This window comes from Oncorhynchus kisutch, unplaced genomic scaffold, assembly GCF_002021735.2.
Source record: "Oncorhynchus kisutch isolate 150728-3 unplaced genomic scaffold, Okis_V2 scaffold1300, whole genome shotgun sequence".
In the NCBI taxonomy this organism is placed as follows: domain Eukaryota; kingdom Metazoa; phylum Chordata; class Actinopteri; order Salmoniformes; family Salmonidae; genus Oncorhynchus; species Oncorhynchus kisutch.
The window spans coordinates 1-23121 of NW_022263245.1; the positions used below are offsets into that span (position 1 = coordinate 1).

Genomic DNA, 23121 nt, shown 5'->3' on the forward strand with positions numbered 1-23121 from the left:
GTATGTAGAGTAATTAGACCTGACTGGTTCTACACACTCCCTGCAGTATCTCCTCTACCCCTACCTAGTTCCTATATTGTAGGTAATCACGTTTTAGGCTTCTCCATTTTCTTCGCTAGTTTTTTTGTTGTTGACATGTCCAGGCATGTAAGATGCTTTTGTGCAGTAATTAGGCAACATATTTTGTAGCCTGACTAGGCTATTCTATAATACTCAGCCAGGCACAGAATATTAGTAACAGTCTGAATAACAGCTCTCCTGATAATCAACTGGCTGGATATTGTCTCTACAAGAGGCTTGTCTTCCAAAGTTCTGTATGATGTGGCAGGTTGTAATGAGTGGTAACAGCTAACCGAGAGCTTAGTAATCGGCCATGTAGGCCAGTGCTGCTCTGTCATGGGACACAGACCTGCGACCACAGTTCAGCGCTGATGTCAAATCATCCACACAACACGTACAACAGATGTGTTCTTCCTGAGGTTTTCCAACCCCTGATTACAGGGTTTTTCTGATGTCAGGGCAGGCGGTGTAACATTTAGTGTTTGGGGGGGAATCGATGCGCCCTCATGCCACTGCTGTGTGCTCTTAACAGATGAGCTTGGTCACACTCTGGGGCGTCGGACGCAGTGTCCAGTTTTACAGAGCAATTATCAGTATGGAACTGGGCCTCTAGCCCCTCCCCCGTCGTAATATGGATGCTGTTGGGAATCCTATGGGCCAGTGGTTAAGAAGAGTGAGTTTTTGTCACAACCCGGTTCGTGGAAGTGACAGAGCTCCTTATAGGACCAGGGCACTAATAATAATAATAATAATAATAATACATTTTGGTCTTTATTTAACCATATTACATATAAAACCTTATTTGTTAATCGAAGATTGGTGAATAACTTGTGCTTGAAAGGATGCTCATAACTCCTGCAATGTTGGGTTGTATCGGAGAGTCTCAGCCTTAAATCATTTCCCACAGTCTGTGCCTGTATTCCGTTTTCATGTCAGTGCGGGCTGAGAATCCACTCTCACATAGGTACGTGGTTGCAAAGGGCATCAGTGTCTTAACAGCGTGATTTGCCAAGGCAGGATACTCTGAGCGCAGCCCAATCCTGAAATCTGTCAGTGTGGCTTCTGATTAAATTAAATTTTCACAGAACCGCTTGTTGTAATTTTCGATGAGGCTCTCTTGTTCAGATATCGGTAAGTGGAATGGAGGCAGGGCATGAAAGGGTTATAACGAATCCAGTTGTTTGTGTCATCCGTTTCAGGAAAGTAATTGCCCACCCAACTCACTCAGGTGCTTCGCTGTATCACATTTGACATTGTCCATAAGCTTGAGTTAATTTGCACACAAATTATACAATGATGGAAAGACCTGTGTGTTGTCCTTGTTAATGCAGATAGAGAAGAGCTCCAACTTCTTAATCAGCCTCAAGTTTGTCCCGCACATTGAATATAGTTGCGAAGAGTCCCTGTAATCCTAGATTCAGATCATTCCGGTGAGAAAAAACATCACCCAGACAGGCCAGTCGGGTGAAACTCGTCATCATGCAACCAGTCAGACAAGTGAGAAATATGGTCAGTAAAAACTTTAAGCTTGTTTCTCAATTCAAAAAAACGTGTCAATACTTTGCCCCTTGATAACCAGCGCACTTCTGTATGTTGTAAAAGTGTTACATGGTGGCTGCCCCATCATTGCGTTGTGCAGAAAATACATTAGTTCAGGGGCCTTGCTTTAACAAAGTTAACCATTTTCACTGTAGTGTCCAAAACGTATTTCCCTTGGCAGCAAGAGCCTCTCAGTGGATGCTGCCATATACTCAAGTGGCGTCGGGAGCAACTGCTTGCACACGCGTTACCACTCCACTATGTCTCCCTGTCATGGCCTTTCCGCCATCAGCACAGATACCAACACATCTTGACCACCAAAGTCCATTTAATGTCACAAAGCTGTGCAGTACTTCAAAAATATTCTCTCCTGGTTTGCAGAAGAGGATTTCCTCCTTAATTGACCCCCCCATAAACGTAACGTACACATACCAGGAGCAGTACCAGGCCCTCCACGTCTGACTCATCCAGCTGTAACAGACACATACCAGGAGCAGTACCAGGCCCTCCACGTCTGACTCATTCAGCTGTAACAGACATATACCAGGAGCAGTACGAGGCCCTCCACGTCTGACTCATCCAGCTGTAACAGACATATACCAGGAGCAGTACCAGGCCCTCCACGTCTGACTCATCCAGCTGTAACAGACACATACCAGGAGCAGTACCAGGCCCTCCACGTCTGACTCATTCAGCTGTAACAGACATATACCAGGAGCAGTACGAGGCCCTCCACGTCTGACTCATCCAGCTGTAACAGACATATACCAGGAGCAGTACCAGGCCCTCCACGTCTGACTCATCCAGCTGTAACAGACACATACCAGGAGCTGTACCAGGCCCTCCACGTCTGACTCATCCAGCTGTAACAGACACATACCAGGAGCTGTGCCAGGCCCTCCACGTCTGACTCATCCAGCTGTAACAGACACATACCAGGAGCAGTACGAGGCCCTCCACGTCTGACTCATCCAGCTGTAACAGACACATACCAGGAGCAGTACCAGGCCCTCCACGTCTGACTCATCCAGCTGTAACAGACACATACCAGGAGCAGTACCAGGGCCCTCCACGTCTGACTCATCCAGCTGTAACAGACACATACCAGGAGCTGTGCCAGGCCCTCCACGTCTGACTCATCCAGCTGTAACAGACACATACCAGGAGCTGTGCCAGGCCCTCCACGTCTGACTCATCCAGCTGTAACAGACACATACCAGGAGCTGTGCCAGGCCCTCCACGTCTGACTCATCCAGCTGTAACAGACACATACCAGGAGCTGTGCCAGGCCCTCCACGTCTGACTCATCCAGCTGTAACAGACACATACCAGGAGCTGTACCAGGCCCTCCACGTCTGACTCATCCAGCTGTAACAGACACATACCAGGAGCTGTGCCAGGCCCTCCACGTCTGACTCATCCAGCTGTAACAGACACATACCAGGAGCAGTACCAGGCCCTCCACGTCTGACTCATCCAGCTGTAACAGACACATACCAGGAGCTGTGCCAGGCCCTCCACGTCTGACTCATCCAGCTGTAACAGACACATACCAGGAGCAGTACCAGGCCCTCCACGTCTGACTCATCCAGCTGTAACAGACACATACCAGGAGCAGTACGAGGCCCTCCACGTCTGACTCATCCAGCTGTAACAGACACATACCAGGAGCTGTGCCAGGCCCTCCACGTCTGACTCATCCAGCTGTAACAGACACATACCAGGAGCTGTACCAGGCCCTCCACGTCTGACTCATCCAGCTGTAACAGACACATACCAGGAGCAGTACCAGGCCCTCCACGTCTGACTCATCCAGCTGTAACAGACACATACCAGGAGCTGTACCAGGCCCTCCACGTCTGACTCATCCAGCTGTAACAGACACATACCAGGAGCTGTGCCAGGCCCTCCACGTCTGACTCATCCAGCTGTAACAGACACATACCAGGAGCAGTACCAGGCCCTCCACGTCTGACTCATCCAGCTGTAACGCATAGAATTCACTGGCTTGTATGCCAAGCAATAATTGTTTCAAAACATCTCCTGCCATGTCACTGATGTGTCGTGAAACAGTGTGTTGTTTGATGAAGGAATTGTCTGTGTATTTGTTGTTGTTGCCTTTTCTCCCAGCATTGTCCCAGCCATATCTGCGGTAGCAGGAATAGTTAAGTCCTCCACAATAGTATGGGGCTTGCCTGTCCTAGCCACTCGTTAGCTCACCATATAAGACGCTTCTAGCACCTTCTTATTAATGGTATCTGTTGCTTTTATACATGTCTTACTACTTGAAAGTCATCTTAATTCTCGCCCAAAGAACACCTGTGGCTTATTTTTCAAATTGGGATGTTTTGTTTCTAAATGTCTGCACAAGAGTGACGGTTTCATCGAGTTGTGAGGGAGTACTTTTGCACATATACTGTAACACACTGTCTGAGGAAAGGTACTACTCTCAATATAAGTGAATCCCAAATCAATGTAGTTCTCATCATATTTGTGCATCTTCGATCGTCTAACGTCATTGTCTGTTCGGTGCTTTCCCTGGTAAGGGGGCAGTAGCTCTTCGGCTGCATCAGAGTCACAACTGTCAGTGTCCATGCTAGCTGGTCCTTCACATGTCGAATTACTGATGCTAGCATTGGATGTGCTCGTGGAAGCAGAACAACTTGTCATTGACAGGTGCAGGTGTAGTGCTGCTGGTAGTAGCAGTGCTATCAGTAAAGCTGGTATGTGTCTATGGATGCAGGCCTTACTAAATGGACTGCTTGAAAATGTGAATTTTTATTAGTGTTTTTTATTTCAACTTTTTTATAGATTTTTGTATTTACATGTGAATCACATTTTTATTCGCCGCATTGCGTGTACCCCTGGGGTACCTGCTATTGAATATCCTCTATAATCTCTCTGTTTCATTTCTAGACTCTGTTGATCTTGGACAAGCATAGAGGAATGGGCTGTGGTCCCATTATAGTTGGATCTACCCCTACTAGTCCTGAGACCACACAAGAAGCCCAGCCCCAGGCCAGGCCCGAAACATGAGATCTTTAACCGCTAAGTAAAGAATGAGGCCTCAGCAACCCCACCCCAGAAACACCATCACCACTACTACTAACATAGTCTGTCACACACCTATTACAACTTAACCCTCAACACATTCCCCCTGCCCCAGGACCAGCTCTTGTATCCCCTTCCTCACCCAACCCCCAACCCAATACACTCCACAGAGCAGTTTAGCCCACCTCGAGACTTGAGTAACCAGCCAATCAGCTCCTAGTAGGCTTTGTGCGCCTCCATCGGCGGCCCTCCCCGGCGGTGTGTTGGTGTGCGATGGCGCGGCGGGACGCTGAGGGCTGCCGCCGGGGATTGTGATGTCAGAGCCCGCCAGCCCGGGCGAGAGCCAGCGCGGCGCTCCCAGATTCTTCGTGGGCTGCGAGGACGATGAGAGCGAGGGCCTGGAGGACTACGACGGCTGCAGCATGAGGACCGACATGGAGCTGTACGAGGACGACGAGGACACAGACTCGGTGAGACCGCATGAGACGAGACTACACAAGATTACATCAGGCCTCATGATGTCACATATGAATCACCCGCATGAAAGTACATTAGACAACTGGCCCTGATATGGTAACCTCCATTACTATTACAGTTGAAGTCAGAAGTTTACATACACTTTGGTTGGAGTCATTAAAACTCGTTTTTCAACCACTCCACAAATGTATTGTTTACAAACTATAGTTTTGGCAAGTCGGTCAGGACATCTACTTTGTGCTTGACACAAGTAATTTTTCCAATAATTGTTTACAGATGATTTCACTTACTGTATCACAATTCCAGTGGGTCAGAAGTTTACATAATCTAAGTTGACTGTGCCTTTAAACAGCTTGGAAATTCCAGAAAATGATGTCATGGCTTTATAAGCTTCTGATAGGCTAATTGACATCATTTGAGTCAATTGGAGGTGTACCAAGGTCTACCTTCAAACTCAGTGCCTCTTTGCTTGACATCATGGGAAAAACACAAGAAATCAGCCAAGACCTCAGGGGGGAAAAAGTCTGGTTCATGCTTGGGAGCAATTTCTTCCTGAAGTAAGTATAAACACCATGGGACCACGCAAGTATAAATACCATGGGACCACGCAGCCGTTATACCACTCAGGAAGGAGATGCGTTCTGTTTCTTAGTGATGAATGTACTTTGGTGCGAAAAGTGCAAATCAATCCAAGAAAACAGCTAAGGGCCTTGTGAAGATGCTGGAGGAAACCGGTACAAAAGTATTTCTATCCACAGTAAAACGAGTTCTATATCGACATAACCTGAAAGGCCGCTCAGCAAGGAAGACGCCACTGCTCCAAAATTATGTGGATATATTGAAGCAACATCTCAAGACATCAGTCAGGAAGTTAAAACTTTGTCACAAATGGATCTTCCAAATGGACAATGACCCCAAGCATACTTCCAAAGTTGTAGCAAAATAGCTTAAGGACAACAAAGTCAATGTATTGGAGAGGCCATCACAAAGTCCTGACCTCAATCCTATAGTAAATTTGTGGTCAGAACTGAGAAAGTGTGTGCGAGCAAGGAGGCCTGCAAACCTGACTCAGTTACACCAGCTCTGTCAGGAGGAATGGGCCAAAATTCACCCAACTTATTGTGGGAAGCTTGTTTTGAGGCTACCTGATACGTTTGACCCAAGTTAAACAATTTAAAGGCAATTCTACCAAATACTAATTGATCGTATGTCAACTTCTGACCCACTGGGAATTTGATGAAAGAAAATAAAAGCTGAAATAAATCATTCTCTCTATTCTGGCATATCACATTCTAAAAATAAAGTGGTGATCCTAGCTGACCAGGGAATAATTTACTAGGATTAAATGTCAGGAATTGTGAAAAACTGAGTTTAAATGTATTTGGCTAAGGTGTATGTAAACTTCTGACTTCAACTGTAGATACCATCACAATGGAGGCTACAGATATTAGGGATAATTCCACAGCACAAGATCATGTAAGACTGCATGAGACTACTCAACTGTAAAGCACTTTTGTGACAACTGTTGATTCATTTCATTGACTAGTTGGTTGACTGGTTGTAAAGCTACTCAAGACTGTCGTCAAAGTAGCCTAACTCAATAAAGTGATCTCTCAGCCCCCGGAGCGACAGATTGTGGTGGGGATCTGTTCCATGATGAAGAAGTCCAAGTCAAAGCCCATGACCCAGATCCTGGAGCGTCTGTGCAGGTTTGAGTACATCACTGTGGTCATCTTCCCTGAGGACGTCATTCTCAACGAGCCCGTGGACAAATGGCCCCTGTGTGACTGCCTCGTCTCCTTCCACTCCAAAGGTGGAATACACACACACCAACTCTGTTCGCTGATGAAATAACTGTATTCAACTGAATTACCCCACCCATTATTCTATAGTCCAAGAACTGATTACACATATTTAAACAGTCACATGCACACTACATCATACACACACACACACACAGCCCGTTCTCGTACCACGCTGTGTCAGCATTACTCGTCTTCAACCCATCTTGAGTAATTCTGACATCACAGCCTGTTTTGACTAATGTAACTAAATTTGCTACCGTTGATTTTAGCAAAGTGTTGGAGAAACCCAGTTGAACAATGTTTGCCCACTCATTTCAATTACTTTCACTTGTCTGTCTTCATTAATGTGTCCCATTCTTGCCCCTGGTGAAGTTTGCACATACTGTGTAGCCTGCGTATAGAATTTGCTAACAGTTGGTGTTGCATTTGAATTTGTAGGATTCCCACTGGACAAGGCAGTGAGCTACGCCAATCTCCGAAACCCACTGCTCATCAATGATCTGAACACACAGTACTACATACAGGACAGGTACAACCAAAACTAGAGATGCATACGGTAGGGTTGTCATGACAACAGTATCACAATACTCGGATTTAGAAGTATCATGGCAAGCTAATAAAACAAGAAGCAGACTTCATTTCTTGAGGAAAACAGTCCTGATGTTGGGAAACAAACAGCCTTATTCTGTTACCCAGAGTCACGTGTTTATTATCCAAGTAATAAGACACAATATTTGCCATGTATCGGGACAACCCTAGCGTTCTGTATAGAGGGGTGTAGCTATCACAGAGCATCATGGTGAATACTGTGCTGTTCTGGAGGTCTTATGTGGAATAAGGACCGTATGTTATATTATGGTGATTACTGGTGGTGATGTGTGAGCAGCATTGTTTGGACTGATGTCACGTGGTGAGGTGTGCTGCCTTCGATATACAGCGTTCATGTTAAGTGCGATGGTTGACTATCTCTCACTTGAATGCTGAATGTTATATTTTGTCTGTTTTGTAGGAGGGAGGTGTATCGTATCCTGCAGCAGGAAGGCATCGATCTGCCACGCTACGCTGTGCTGAACCGCGACCCAGATAAACCAGACGGTCAGTGTGTGTTCCCCATAAGTCAAGCGTTGACTGTCCCATCAGGAATGGTCAATATTCTGTCCCTGTCGCCTCTACTGGTCACTCTTAACTTTGTACTGTTTTCACAATACTGAGCCAAGCTTTACTGTAATGTGTTGGGCTGGCCTGGTTATCCATCCACCACAGTTGCTGGAACTCTGCTGGAAAGGACAATGCGAAAATAAAATAACTGAGCCAGTACAGTTCTTGTTCTCGGCCCTGTAGTGTAAATCAGTCATTAGGGTCAAACGGGCTCCAGAATAGAAAGAGGAGTGGGAGGCCCCGGTGCACAACTTGAGCAAGAGGACAAGTACATTAGTGTCTAGTTTGAGAAACAGACGCCTCACAAGTCCTCAACTGGCAGCTTCATTAATTAGTACCTGCAAAACACCAGTCTCAATGGCAACAATGAAGAGGCGACTCTGGGATGCTGGCCTTCTAGGCAGCATTGCAAAGAAAAAGCCATGTCTCAGACTGGCCAATAAAAGATTAAGACGGGCAAAAGAACAAATCAAAATCAAATGTATTTATATAGCCCTTCGTACATCAGCTGATATCTCAAAGTGCTGTACAGAAACCCACCCTAAAACTCCAAACAGCAAGCAATGCAGGTGTTGAAGCACATTGGCTAGGAAAAACTCCATAGAAAGGCCAAAACCTAGGAAGAAACCTAGAGAGGAACCAGGCTATGAGGGTTGGCCAGTCCTCTTCTGGCTGTGCCGGGTGGAGATTATAACAGAACACGACCAAGATGTTCATAAATTACCAGCATGGTCAAATAATAGGTCTGGGACAGGTAGCACGTCCGGTGAACAGGTCAAGATTCCATAGCCGCAGGCAGAACAGTTGAAACTGGAGCAGCAGCACGGCCACGTGGACTGGGGACAGCAAGGAGTCATCATGCCAGGTAGTTCTGAGGCATGGTCCTAGGGCTCAGGTTCTCCTCTGAGAAAGAGAGAATTAGAGAGAGCATACTTAAATTCATACAGGACACCGGATAAGACAGGAGAAGTACTCCAGATATAACAAACTGACCCTTGGCCCCGACACATAATCTACTGCAGCATAAGACTGGAGGGGTCAGGAGACACTGTGGCTCCATCCGATGATACCCCCGAACAGACACTGGACAGAGGAACTCTGCCCCCCCCCCCCCTTAATGCTTCTAAAATGTTACAACCCTTTCTCAGTAAAGGTAAAGCTGTCAGTTAGTGGTGTCATGATACTTCAATGTCAAAAAAAGAACATGAAGCAGACTCTACTCAATGGTCCTTTTAAGAACCTGCTTTATGTCAAATACTGTGTGCTGTAGCTTGAAGAGTAAACATGTGACCAGCTGTTAGTTTCTAACATTAGGACTCTGATTTCCTCAGGGAATTCAGTCTGCTTAATGTTTTGTTTGCTTGCCATGATACTTTGAGAATTTTGATAAAACAACACTATTCAGTGTATGAGGGCATGGTTGTACGGACTGTCAATGGTATACTAAGACATGTAATTGTCTGTTTTTGAAACGGGGACTATAATGTACAGGTTCAACTGGTTGAATCCTACTATTTACAATTGAAAGGGCTGACTATCGTCTGAATATGACGATGAACTGACAATATGCACCTGGTTCGTATTCACTACAAACTGAATGGAAGAAGTGGATCGAAACTAGGAGGGGCTACCTGAACTTGTCCAAAAAAAACACATTTTCTTTGTACAATGTTTTTTGTTGCAAAACATTTAGCTGCAGTGTGCACTAATAAATACAACTTTGTATTGGTGTGTCTTCCCCAGAGTGTAACCTGGTCGAGGGAGAAGACCATGTGGAGGTGAATGGGGAGGTGTTCCCTAAACCCTTTGTGGAGAAACCAGTCTGTGCTGAAGACCACAACGTCTACATCTACTACCCCACCTCAGCTGGAGGGGGAAGCCAGCGCCTCTTCAGAAAGGTCACATTCTGATCCCTAAGCCGTTAAACCCTTAAAAAATGACCCCAATACGTTCCTCTGTCTAACCCACATGGGAAAGCCCCTGGGGTAGCTTTTTGACCAGGCATCTTTCTCCCTCACACTTCCTCACCTCCCTCAGCCCCAACCGAAGAGTTCCTCATAGCCATAATAGCACTTATTCTAAAGCACTTTAAGGGTACTTAAAATAGGTGAAGCCACACCAGGCACTCACTCTGGCTGGGCTCATCAACCAGGCAGGAACACGATGACATTAGAGCTGTGTCGACACTTGACATGCAACCTCTGCTATCAGATTACGAAGATCGCATTGAAAAGACAGGTGGTCAGGTGGTCAGATTGCGTTCAGATCTGGTTGACCACTTCAGGAGTTGGTCAGGGATGTATTGTGTGTGGATTTCTCCTCAGTCTGGACGCAATCAGGCTACCGAAAGCGCATACAGTGGGCAACGTCATCAGCAGTCTGCCCATAGGTCTCCAGAAATGGTGTGTTTTTGGAGTGAGAGGCACCTTTTTTCATTAAACATGGGAGGAAATGCATTCTTAGCATGTGAGGAATGTGTTTGCTGGCTTCAAATGCTAGCCAGCTAGCTTATTTAGAAAACATATTTTTGGTTTGGCTAGAGTTATGTTAACCTCTTTGCAATCTCTATAATGTTGCTTTCTGGCTAGTTAGAGGTTAGATACAGTAGTTGGCTACTGCCATCCAGGTGTTGTTATCAGATTTAGCCGGTTCCACCGTTTGCAGAATGCATACATGCATTTGAATATTACGTGGGAAAAGGGAATCCAGACACAATGTGGACACGGTAGACACATTTAAATGTAGGTCTAGAATTCCATGGTCAGAACTCTAATCAGAATACAGAAGCTGCATCAAGTGTAGACACGGCCTAGGTTTTATCTAGTCTGCGTCCCAAATGGCACCCTATTCCCAATATAGTGCGACACTTATGACCAGAGCCCAATGGGCCCCTGTAGTGCACTACATAGGGAAGCAGGGTGCCATTTGTGATGCAGACCTCCTATTCTGACAGTGGGAGGAGAACAACCATCACTTTACTACAACAGTATTTTCAAACGAAGAAAAGGAACCTGTTATTTTCTGATCTGACAGATGGTCCGGATTCAGATATCACCTGTTATGCTACTGCCAGTAGGGTATAACACACACCGTGCATTCGGAAAGTATTCAGACCCCTTGACTTTTACCATATTTTGTTATCTTGCAACCATATTCTAAAATGGATTAAATACTTTTTTCCCCCATCAATCTACACACTGCCCCATTATGACATAGTCAAAACAGGTTTTTAGACATTTTTGCAAATGTATAAAAAAATATGCTTTATTTACAAGTATGCAGACCCTTTGCTATAAGACTCGAAATTGAGCTCTGGTGCATCCTGTTTCTGATGATCATCCATGAGATATCTCTAAAACTTGATTGGAGTGGACATGATTTGGAAAGGCACACGCCTGTCTATACAAGATCCTACAGTTGACAGTACATGTCAGAGCAAAAGCTTAGCCATTAGGTTGAAGGAATTGTTCGTAGAGCTCCGAGGTAGGATTGTTTCAAGGCACAGCTCTGGGGAAGGGTACAAAAACATTTCTGTAGCATTGAAGGTCCCCAAGAACAGTGGCCTCCATCATTCTTAAATGGAAGAAGTTTGGAACCACCAAGACTCTTCCTAGAGCTGGCTGCCCGGCCAAACTTAGCAATCGGGGGAGAAGGGTCTTGGTCAGGGAGGTGACCAAGAACCTGATGGTCACTCTGACAGAGCTCCAGAGTTCCTCTGTGTGAGAAACAAGATTGAACTCTATGGCCTGAGTGCCAAGCGTCACGTCTGTAGGAAACCTGGCACCATCCCTACGGTAAAGTATGGTGGTAGCAGCATCATGCTGTGGGGATGTTTTTCAGTGGCAAGGACTGGGAGTCTAGTCAGGATCGAGGGAAAGATGAACGGAGCAAAGTACAGAGATCCTTGATGAAAACCTTCTCCAGAGTGCTTAGGACCTCAGACTGGGTCAAAGGTTCACCTTCCAACAGGACAAAGACCCTAAGCACAGAGCCTGGAGAGACCTGAAAATAGCTGTGTAGCAACGCTCCCCATCCAACCTGACAGAGCTTGAGAAGATCTGCAGAGAAACTGGAGAAACACTCCAAATACTGGTGTGCCATGCTTGTAGCATCATACCCAATAAGACTCTAGGCTGTAATCGCTGCCAAAGGAACTTCAACAAAGTACTGAGTAAAGGGTCTGAATACTTATGCAATTGTGATATTTCATTTTTTATTATTTTATATTATTAAACTTTTTTCTTTGTCATTATGGGGTATTGTGTGTAGATTGAGGGGAATTTAAAAAATCTATTTTAGAATGAAGCCGTTACCTAAGAGAACGTGGAAAAAGTCAAGGGGTCTGAATACTTTCCGAATGCACTGTAGATGATAGAACTAAAGGTCATGTAAAGATGTTTTTTTTTTTTTTCTTTAGTCATAACATTCTTAAAGGGGTACTTCAAGATTTTGGCAATGAAGCCCTTTTTCAGATGAACTCGTGGATGAAAAAAACATTCTCTGCATGCATTTTGAAGGAACTTGCTAACATTACCAAAATAGTTTTAGCCCAAGGACTGGAAGTCTATGGTAACTGATAGCATTCTAGGTTATACCATAGACTTTTAGTCATTGTGCTAATGCTAGTCTCTTGAATTTCCTTCATACTTGATGTAGAGACTTTTAAAAATGGTAACCATGAGTTCATCTGACTCTGGGGAATTAGATAAAGGGTTTCATTACCAAAATCCGAAGTATCCCGTCCCTCAGTTGTTTTAAATACTGCCTGAACTGTGATACTTTCAGTCAACTATTATGTTTTCTATATCTAGCTATATTCTATTGGGCTGTTTCCCAGACACAGATTAAGCCTAGTCCTGGACTAAAAAGCAAGCACTTTATAATCCAAGGATGTATTCACTAGGAATGAAACGGAACCAAGCCGACTGGAATGGAACGAAACTGGGATGGACCAACCTTTAGTTTCAAAACATCGTCCGACACTTTGCTACAGTGTGCAACTAATGAATTCACCCCAGGACTAGGTTTCGTCTGGGAAATTTCCCGATAGAATATAGCTATCGTGATTGGCTCTATATGTTCCATATTCTATTTGTATGTGTTTAACTGTACACACCAGTTGTTTGATTATGACAACTGCCAGGCCTACCTCCAGCTCTATTAACAGGCTCTGAGGTGAAATGTCATCTAGGTACTGATCTTGGATCAACTCTCCAATCATAACCTTAACCATTAGTGGGGAAAATGCAAAACTGACCCAAGATCAGCGTCTTCACCTTACAATATTAATAGTAATACATAGTCCTCCAAATATACAACAGCACATTGAAATGATTTTTGACTCTGCCTGTTTTATTCAGTGTGATCTCACCTCACATTCTCAGAGGGCTTTCGGGGCTTTCATAAAACGGACCAATGTTTTTTGTCAGGATTTATAACCATTCGATCCCAATAGCTGATTTTATCACACACATTATTAGCATCCCAGTCGACTGTAGTAAGCTGCTCTGTGTTCTTCCTCTGAAATGGAATAGATCATAAGCGATGTGCAACACTGTCTACTGATGAATGAATCCTAGTCTCTTTCTTTTGACTCTGGTTACAGTTGAGTAGTATGGTGGACGTTCATTCAGTCCTAATGTAATCCTATCGTGTGAAGAGCAGCGTTTCCCAACTGTTTAGTCCACTGGGTGCCGGTTGGTGGGTGGTTTTATTCTGCATTGTAGAATGATTGGTCTGTTTAGTTGGTGGTTCACACCAACAGCTTTCAGTTGATCACAGAGCTAAAGGAGTTTGGGAACCACTGCTGTAGACTGTACGTAGTTCTCCCAGTTCTGACGCTGTTGCCTCTGTCCTGTAGATCGGGAGCCGGAGTAGTGTGTACTCACCAGAGAGCAACGTGAGGAAGACTGGCTCCTACATCTACGAAGAGTTCATGCCAACGGACGGGACAGACGTTAAGGTGTGTGTTATGCGATTGTCAGTCTGTATTTCTGTTTATCTGTCTGTATCTATGCATGTTTGTTTATTTGTTTTATGCGAGTGCACTGTGTGTGTGTGTGTGTGTGTGTGTGTGTGTACTACATCTCCATGTGTATGTGTCCTCAGGTGTATACGGTGGGGCCTGACTATGCCCACGCTGAGGCCAGGAAGTCTCCTGCCCTGGATGGGAAGGTGGAGAGGGACAGCGAGGGGAAGGAGATCCGCTACCCCGTCATGCTCACCGCCATGGAGAAACTAGTGGCCCGCAAGGTCTGCCTGGCATTCAAGGTCAGTTATGGCTCAGTTGGTTGTGGGTTCGATTCCCACGTGGTGCTGAGTAGATTGCCACATTATACTGAATAGCCGATAGGTGTGAACTATTTGCTGCTCTGGATAAAATCTACATCAAGTGCCTCTGGCTAGGGGCTATGGGTCAACGTGGAATTGGTCATTGATTTGCCCCTCTTCTATTTAATGAGCTGGTACACAGTTCAGACCTGGGTTCAAATGCTATTTTAGATACCCTATCTGTGCTTGCCTGTTGCAATGGAACCAATAGAAAAGTGCAAACCCCACCCACCTAGCACCCCAGGCAGGCTAAAGAAAGCATTTAAACTGTTTGAACCCAGGTCTGACGTACTGTAGCTCCAGGCAGCCTGTTGAGTGCACTCTCAACTTGATCGATCACTTTGATAAGGGAAGTGACAAGAGAAAACAGAACGGAGGCTGAGGTCATATAAAGGAGAATCAACAAATACAGACCCTCAATAAGTACATTTTCCCCCTCTTACCCTGATTGATATTCTTGATAATGCCACCCCCAATTACACTACATGTCATTCCTATCTGACTGTCTTTTCCCCCTGCAGCAAACAGTGTGTGGCTTTGACCTTCTCCGAGCCAACGGTCACTCCTACGTCTGCGACGTCAACGGCTTCAGCTTCGTCAAGAACTCCATGAAGTACTACGACGACTGTGCCAAGATCCTTGGGTACGATGTGCCAGAGGGCTATTTCGGTCATATTGTGTTTTCATAGGGTTACATTATGCCAGGGCTATGCCGGTTCTGCCTCCTGGTCCAACAGGGGCATAGTGTTCTGCCTCCTGGTCCAACAGGGGCATAGTGTTCTGCCTCCTGGTCCAACAGGGGCATAGTGTTCTGCCTCCTGGTCCAACAGGGGCATAGTGTTCTGCCTCCTGGTCCAACAGGGGCATAGTGTTCTGCCTCCTGGTCCAACAGGGGCATAGTGTTCTGCCTCCTGGTCCAACAGGGGCATAGTGCTCTGACTCCTGGTCCAACAGGGGCATAGTGCTCTGACTCCTGGTCCAACAGGGGCATAGTGCTCTGACTCCTGGTCCAACAGGGGCATAGTGCTCTGACTCCTGGTCCAACAGGGGCATAGTGCTCTGACTCCTGGTCCAACAGGGGCATAGTGCTCTGACTCCTGGTCCAACAGGGGCATAGTGCTCTGACTCCTGGTCCAACAGGGGCATAGTGCTCTGACTCCTGGTCCAACAGGGGCATAGTGCTCTGACTCCTGGTCCAACAGGGGCATAGTGCTCTGACTCCTGGTCCAACAGGGGCATAGTGTTCTGACTCCTGGTCCAACAGGGGCATAGTGTTCTGACTCCTGGTCCAACAGGGGCATAGTGCTCTGACTCCTGGTCCAACAGGGGCATAGTGCTCTGACTCCTGGTCCAACAGGGGCATAGTGCTCTGACTCCTGGTCCAACAGGGGCAGACTTCAGATCCACCCCTGCTGTAGCACAACTGATTAGACTAATTGTGGTCTTTGTTGAAGACTGGTAATTAACCTGGCACCCTCCAGGATCAAGGTTGCCCCCCCCCTTCTGTAAGCCAATAACAACTAGTCCAGTTCAGCACAAACTGATTAAAGGTAGCCTAGGGTGTTGTTTGGGACAACTGAAACAGAATCATTTCAAGTTTATTTGTCCAGAGCGACATGTAGTTAGTGAATTCATCTTAAGATAGCTAGGTGGAACAACCACATTTCAGTCATAGTAAGAACATGTTTCCTCAATAAAGTAGCATTCAGCAATGTCAGTGGGGAAACAAATGGTACTACAGATGACTTGCTATTATTATCTCACTAGTTACATAGAAGTTAATAATCCGTCAGAAGATCCAGATGTTGGTAAATGTTGACTATGTTAACCATAATGTATTTCTATGATGTGAACTGTGTTTCCTTGTCTTGTCCTCTGCAGTAATATAGTGATGAGGGAGCTAGCTCCTCAGTTCCACATCCCCTGGTCCATCCCTACTGAGGCTGAGGACATCCCCATCGTCCCAACCACATCTGGCACCATGTGAGTCTTACACACACAGACTAGTATGTCAGTGCATATGATCGGTAAAACGTTGCCAAGACAAACTTGTAGGCGCAAAAACTTTGAGGTAGACAAATGTACAGTTTTACTGTAGCCACAACATCAAAACCACTGCTGTCTGAAAGATAACTGGCTTCACTGTGAAGTTTCTGCTTATTTAGACATGCCAGTGATGGGGTAAAAGTCATTACCCCGACCTACCATCATTGTTCACTCATATTCCTTTTTACTGTCACATTCCCTCCAATCAGGATGGAGTTACGCTGTGTCATCGCAATAATCCGCCACGGAGACCGAACTCCTAAGCAAAAGATGAAGATGGAAGTGCGGAATCCCATGTGAGTTCTTTGGTAACCCTGTATGTAAAGTCTAGGTGTAATGCCTTAGATGTCATGATTGTCAAGGACCCCTTAATTGTGTTTAACATTTTTAATTGAGCCTTTTATTTAACTCTTAAATCTTTAAACCATGTCATTAATCCTGACAAATTACCAGTCATTAAGTTTCATGACATCCACTGTTCCATGACAACTCGGCAGGTAGCCTATTGGCCATTAACCGAAACGTCGCTGGTTCGAATCCCAAACAAACTAGATTTGAACAAATCTGCCGACGTGCCCTTGAGCAAGGCACCTAACCCTAATTGCTCATGTAAGTCTCTCTGGATAAGAGCATCTGCTAAATAACTAGTGTCCAGAACATGGAGGCACTACCAGGAGACAGGCCAGTACATCAGGAGACGTGGAGGAGGCCGTACCGCTACCTCCGCCTTTGTGCAAGGAGGAGCAGGAGGAGCACTGCCAGAGCCCTGCAAAATGACCTCCAGCAGGCCACAAATGTGCATGTGTCTGCTCAAACGGTCAGAAACAGACTCCATGAGGGTGGTATGAGGGCCCGACGTCCACAGGTGGGGTTGTGCGTACAGCCCAACACCGTGCAGGACATTTGGCATTTGCCAGAGAACACCAAGATTAGCAAATTCGCCACTGGCGCACTGTGCTCTTCACAGATGAAAGCAGGTTCACACTGAGCACATGTGACAGACGTGACCGTCTGGAGACGCCGTGGAGAACGTTCTGCTGCCTGCAACATCCTCTAGCATGACCGGTTTGGCGGTGGGTCAGTCATGGTGTGGGGTGGCATTTCTTTCCCTCCATGTGCTCGCCAGAGGTAGCCTGACTGCCATTAGGTACCGAGATCCTCAGACCTCTTGTGAGACCATATGCTGGTGCGTTTGGCCCTGGGTTCCTCCTAATGCAAGACAATGCTAGACATAATGTGGCTGGAGTGTGTCAGCAGTTCCTGCAAGAGGAAAGCATTGATGCTATGGACTAGCCCGCCCGTTCCCCAGACCTGAATCCAATTGAGCACATCTGGGACATCATGTCTCGCTCCATCTACCAACGCCACGTTGCACCACAGACTGTCCAGGAGTTGGCGGATGCTTTAGTCCAGGTCTGGGAGGAGATCCCTCAGGAGACCATCCGCCACCTCATCAGGAGCATGCCCAGGCGTTGTAGGGAGGTCATACAGGCACGTGGAGGCCACACACACTACTGAGCCTCATTTTGACTTGTTTTAAGGACATTACATCAAAGTTGGATCAGCCTGTAGTGTGGTTTTCCACTTTAATTTTGAGTAATACTCCAAATCCAGACCTCCATGGGTTGATAAATTTGATTTCCATTGATAATTTTTGTGTGATTTTGTTGTCAGCACATTCAACTATTTAAGGAAAAAAGTATTTAATAAGAATATTTCATTCATTTCAGATATAGGATGTGTTATTTTAGTGTTCCCATTATGAGCCGTGTGTTTTATTCATTTAATTTATTTATTGTTTTTTACTACATTTGGTATAAAATACAATGTCTTTCTCTCTTCAATAGGTTTTTTGAATTGTTTGACAAATACGGGGGTTACAAGACAGGGAAATTGAAGCTGAAGAAGCCAAAACAACTGCAGGTAACTAAATCGAATGAGCGACCAACAAGCCACACGAGAAGAGGGCATTATAGTTTTAACGTTTCAGTACAAAGGCCTTACCCGTCTTGAGAAAGGCTTTTGTACTGGAAGGTTGATATTATACAAACTATCCTCTTTCCTTGTTTCTTCTATAGTATGTAGCCCTTTAGGGGATATACTTCACTGTTGATCTTTGTCACTTTAGCCAAGTAATAAATAAATTCCTGTCATTTTACATGGCTGACTTTACTTAACTTTTTAACTGTACTTGTGTTTGTGTTAACCACGAGACTGTGGAAATAATTTCCTCCTTGGAGGAGGACAATACGCATGGAAAGTGGATTAGTGTACGTCACATTTTGGTAAAATGTAAACACAACTGTGGCCACTTCGTCATTTTTGGAAACGTGTTACGGTAGCTAGCGCATGAGTGTAGGAGGGATCGTTAGCCAGATGTATTATTTACAGTTAACTTACTTACAGATGCGATCAAATATATTGGCACTCTTGCGTGATTCACTTTCTTCTAAAATCTGTTAATTTAATTTTTGTTTACATGTGTGTGTTTGATTAACAACTGCATAGGATCAAGAAGAAGAAAACAATTGTAAATTGAGATTTTTCTCTTCATTTGACTACATCTGTACTTAGTTATATCTTACAAACTTGGCTAAATGTGCGTTGAAAGAATTAACTTACTTATTTAGCCATCGCACCGCTCTTTGATCACAAATGTATCAATTCCTGTGTTTCGATGGTCAAAGCTGTATGTAGGAATCCCATTTGAGACAACTCATTTCAACTGTTCATTTTGTTTGTGTAAACCACAAGACTGTTAAAATAATTTCCTCAAAGTAATACATTCTATTCCATTTCTCTGATGGCTTTGTCATATGGTCCATTTCCTTTGTGTGGTTAGGAGGTACTGGACATAGCTCGGCAACTGTTGCTAGAACTGGGTGATGGAAGAGAAGACTGTGAGATCGAAGAGAAGAAATCCAAACTGGAGCAGCTGAAGACCGTTCTGGAGATGTGAGTGACATGTCTAACTAGGCAAACGTGTTATTAGGCACACAATCTCACCGTGGGCTTCTTGACTTTCTGGGCCATCGTAGTTCTATCGAAATGTCATCAAAACTAGATTGCGGAAAAATATGAACTGGACAAAGCACAGTTTTGTCTGCAATCACAAAGCTGTAAAGTAGTGTATGGAACCTGTAGGTTAGTCCAATCAGATGTAATTCTTAGACATTTGAAAGATTGAGGAAGAGTGAATCAGTTCTCTTTGAACTGGTAACTAGTTTATGATAATGACAAATGATCTACGAGCAGCCAGAACAAAGTTGAGGCTGTTGAAAAAAAAATGTCAGTGACTAACTGGTTCTGCGTTCAACAACACTATCATTGCATAGTCCCTGATTTCCAGGCACGTTTTAGCTAGCTAGACAATGGCAAGTTGGCTGAAGCAGAAACAGACTGACACCCAGGCTATTCAATGCATGATTGACTGAACATGGACAGTCATAACACATGGTTCTCCCTTTTTTTCTATTCCTGTCTTTTCCAGGTATGGCCACTTTTCTGGGATCAACAGAAAAGTGCAGATCACCTACCTGCCCCACGGGCAGCCCAAAACATCCAGCGAGGAGGAAGGTAGGAAGCAGAAAACGGAGGAAGCATTTCACCTCTACTGCTTAGATCACAAGGGGGCAGCTTTCCCCCAGCCACCAGCACCATGTACTATATGTCTGAGTTGCATTTGTGGAAAAAGTGTTCCATCGTAAAACGTCCCTTACGCGCCAAGCCTCCAGCAAGCATCAGTGTCTTATGGTAGCCAGATATCACTTGACATACCAGCAAATAAACACTGGTCTCTAGTAAGAGCTGGGTATCAGTTTCTCACATGAACACATCAAATTGCGACTCTGCTCCAGTTCATAGTCATTGTTTCTCTATCTAGCGCTAGATGTTTGAGCCCTGCATGACAAAAACACTGTTGGTATTGCCAATTAGTGAGTTTTATCACAGAGTGGTAGGTAGGTTTTCTGTAGTTACTTTTGCGTAATCTTCCTTTTTTTTCATTTTTGTAACAAATGCTTTGTGTGCTAATTTGTAACAAAAGTGTTTTCAATTTCAAACTGTGCTATCAGTGATAGGAATTGTATTAAATGCCCGAGTACAATACGTACTGGTCTCCAACCAAACTCAACTTCACACACAGTTAAAGCCAGCCTGGGCATTCGAGGTTTTACAATAAGTAGGATTGAATTGATTGCTAGTTAAGCTGATGTGTTGTTCCACAGACACACGTAAGGAGTGCCCTTCTCTGCTGCTGGTGTTGAAGTGGGGAGGGGAGCTGACCCCAGCAGGCAGGGTACAGGCTGAAGAGCTGGGCAGGGCCTTCCGCTGCATGTACCCCGGAGGACAAGGTGAGAGACACACACACACCAAAACACTGTTGCCAACTATGTTCACTGAAAAAAACATCTGATCATTGTCTGTCGTTGTAGGAGACTATGCTGGGTTCCCTGGCTGCGGGTTGCTACGGTTACATAGCACGTACCGACACGACCTCAAGATCTATGCGTCTGACGAGGGCAGAGTGCAGATGACTGCCGCAGCTTTCGCCAAGGTAACCATTAAGCGTCACAGGGGTTAGAGGTCAAAGCTCTTTGTGTGTAAATGTGTTTACCTGAGGGTTTGCCTGGCAGGGTCTGCTGGCGTTAGAGGGAGAGTTGACGCCCATCCTTGTGCAGATGGTGAAGAGTGCCAACATGAACGGCCTGCTGGACAACGACAGCGACTCGCTTAGCGGCTGCCAGCACCGCGTCAAGGCCCGTCTCCACGAGATCATGCAGAAAGACCAGGAGTTCACAGAGGAGGACTACGATAGGGTAATTGATTTGATTGAATTCCTGCTCAGCCAATCACCAAGTGCAACCGACCTGGGTAGTGTTCAGGGCACACCGTAGTAAAACAAAAACAGGCTTGTAGATAGTACCTGCCCATTCACTCCGCTTCGGGAAGTTTTCATTGGTTTTGTGGCTCAGGTATCAAACTCGGGTCGTCTGTGTGCCCTAGCCTAGGCATTAGCTTGGGGAGCTGACATGAGTCTTATCAGGCCTAGGCATTAACTTGGGGTGCTGACATGAGTCTTATCAGGAAAGCATAGGTAGATCACCATACTTGCATCCATTACAGACACAAGCTGTGAAAAAGAAATAGGCATTGTTACAAAGTCTAAAGTAAATCTAGCCTCCGGAAGGGCTTAATCCTAATGAGGTTTGCCAGGGGAAACAAACTCCCTTTTCCACAAATCCTTTCTGAAGCTTTTAGTTTCCTTTTTAATGCGTCTTACTGAATGGGAAGGGACAGAAGCTAGGCTAAATCAAGCTGGAGCTAGGCTAAATCAAGCTGGAGCTAGGCTAAATCAAGCTGGAGCTAGGCTAAATCAAGCTAGAGCTAGGCTAAATCAAGCTGGAGCTAGGCTAAATCAAGCTGGAGCTAGGCTGGAGCTAGGCTAAATCATACGTGAGTGAGATGATGTATAGAAACTAGTAATTGCTGCAGGAGGGTGGAAATTGTTCTGCTATGTTATTGCTCTGCTCTTTGATCATTCTGGGCTTTGTAATTGGTTGTAATGAAAGCAAAGCGGATTTAGATGTTTTAAGCTGTTCATTATTGCATAATGTTCTTTAGCGAGTTGTGTGTGTGTGTGTATCCATCCATCCAGCTGGCCCCTACAGGTGCATCCTCTGTGGTTAATTCTATGAGAATTGTGGAGAACCCTGTGATGACATGTGACCAGGTCTACACACTCATCCAGAGTCTCACCTCCCAGATACGCAAGAGACTAGAGGACCCCAAATCTGCAGGTACACCCTTATGTTAACATAGTATAGCACTGTGATGGTGTTATTTCAGCTCGGTACAATGTTGAACGCTAACCATACATTGGCAATCAATACAGCACAAGGCGAGGTGGATCTGCTGCTACTCTCTGTTATCTATGCATTGTCACTTTAATAACTCTACCTACATGTACATATTACCTTGACTAACCGGTGCCTCCGCACCTTGCCTCTGTACCGGTACCCCCTGTATATAGCCTCCACATTGACTCTGTACCAGTACCCCTGTATATAGTTTCGCTATTGTTATTTTACTGCTGCTCTTTAATTACTTGTTACTTTTATTATTCATCTAAAAAAAAAATTAACTGCGTTGTTGGTTCGGGGGTTGTAAGTAAGCATTTCACTGTAAGGTCTACACCTGTTGTATTCAGCATTTCACTGTAAGGTCTACCTACACCTGTTGTATTCAGCATTTCACTGTAAGGTCTACACCTGTTGTATTCAGCATTTCACTGTAAGGTCTACCTACACCTGTTGTATTCAGCATTTCACTGTAAGGTCTACCTACACCTGTTGTATTCAGCATTTCACTGTAAGGTCTACACCTGTTGTATTCAGCATTTCACTGTAAGGTCTACCTACACCTGTTGTATTCAGCATTCCACTGTAAGGTCTACCTACACCTGTTGTATTCAGCATTCCACTGTAAGGTCTACCTACACCTGTTGTATTCAGCATTTCACTGTAAGGTCTACCTACACCTGTTGTATTCAGCATTTCACTGTAAGGTCTACCTACACCTGTTGTATTCAGCATTCCACTGTAAGGTCTACCTACACCTGTTGTATTCAGCATTTCACTGTAAGGTCTACCTACAC

General features: G+C 45.1%; 1 protein-coding gene across 3 annotated transcripts in view; it reads left to right on the top strand.

The window, feature by feature from the left end:
• The first annotated feature begins 3942 nt into the window (after positions 1 to 3942).
• The window catches only part of LOC116365839 (inositol hexakisphosphate and diphosphoinositol-pentakisphosphate kinase 2), a 42927-nt gene continuing 23748 nt past the window's right edge, over positions 3943 to 23121 (top strand). Inside the window, exons 1-17 of one of the 3 annotated variants that reach the window (XM_031818229.1) lie at positions 3943 to 5120; positions 6745 to 6940; positions 7371 to 7461; positions 7942 to 8027; positions 9834 to 9988; positions 13951 to 14052; positions 14199 to 14360; positions 14942 to 15063; positions 16302 to 16403; positions 16676 to 16762; positions 18314 to 18389; positions 19309 to 19421; positions 19957 to 20042; positions 20693 to 20818; positions 20900 to 21021; positions 21101 to 21283; positions 22123 to 22264. In XM_031818229.1, the coding sequence (XP_031674089.1) occupies positions 4965 to 5120; positions 6745 to 6940; positions 7371 to 7461; positions 7942 to 8027; positions 9834 to 9988; positions 13951 to 14052; positions 14199 to 14360; positions 14942 to 15063; positions 16302 to 16403; positions 16676 to 16762; positions 18314 to 18389; positions 19309 to 19421; positions 19957 to 20042; positions 20693 to 20818; positions 20900 to 21021; positions 21101 to 21283; positions 22123 to 22264 (2107 nt within the window). In that variant the 5' untranslated portion in view covers positions 3943 to 4964. The remainder of the gene's footprint in view (positions 5121 to 6744; positions 6941 to 7370; positions 7462 to 7941; positions 8028 to 9833; positions 9989 to 13950; positions 14053 to 14198; positions 14361 to 14941; positions 15064 to 16301; positions 16404 to 16675; positions 16763 to 18313; positions 18390 to 19308; positions 19422 to 19956; positions 20043 to 20692; positions 20819 to 20899; positions 21022 to 21100; positions 21284 to 22122; positions 22265 to 23121) is intronic. The other 2 variants (XM_031818230.1, XM_031818231.1) reach the window with 2 other exon arrangements.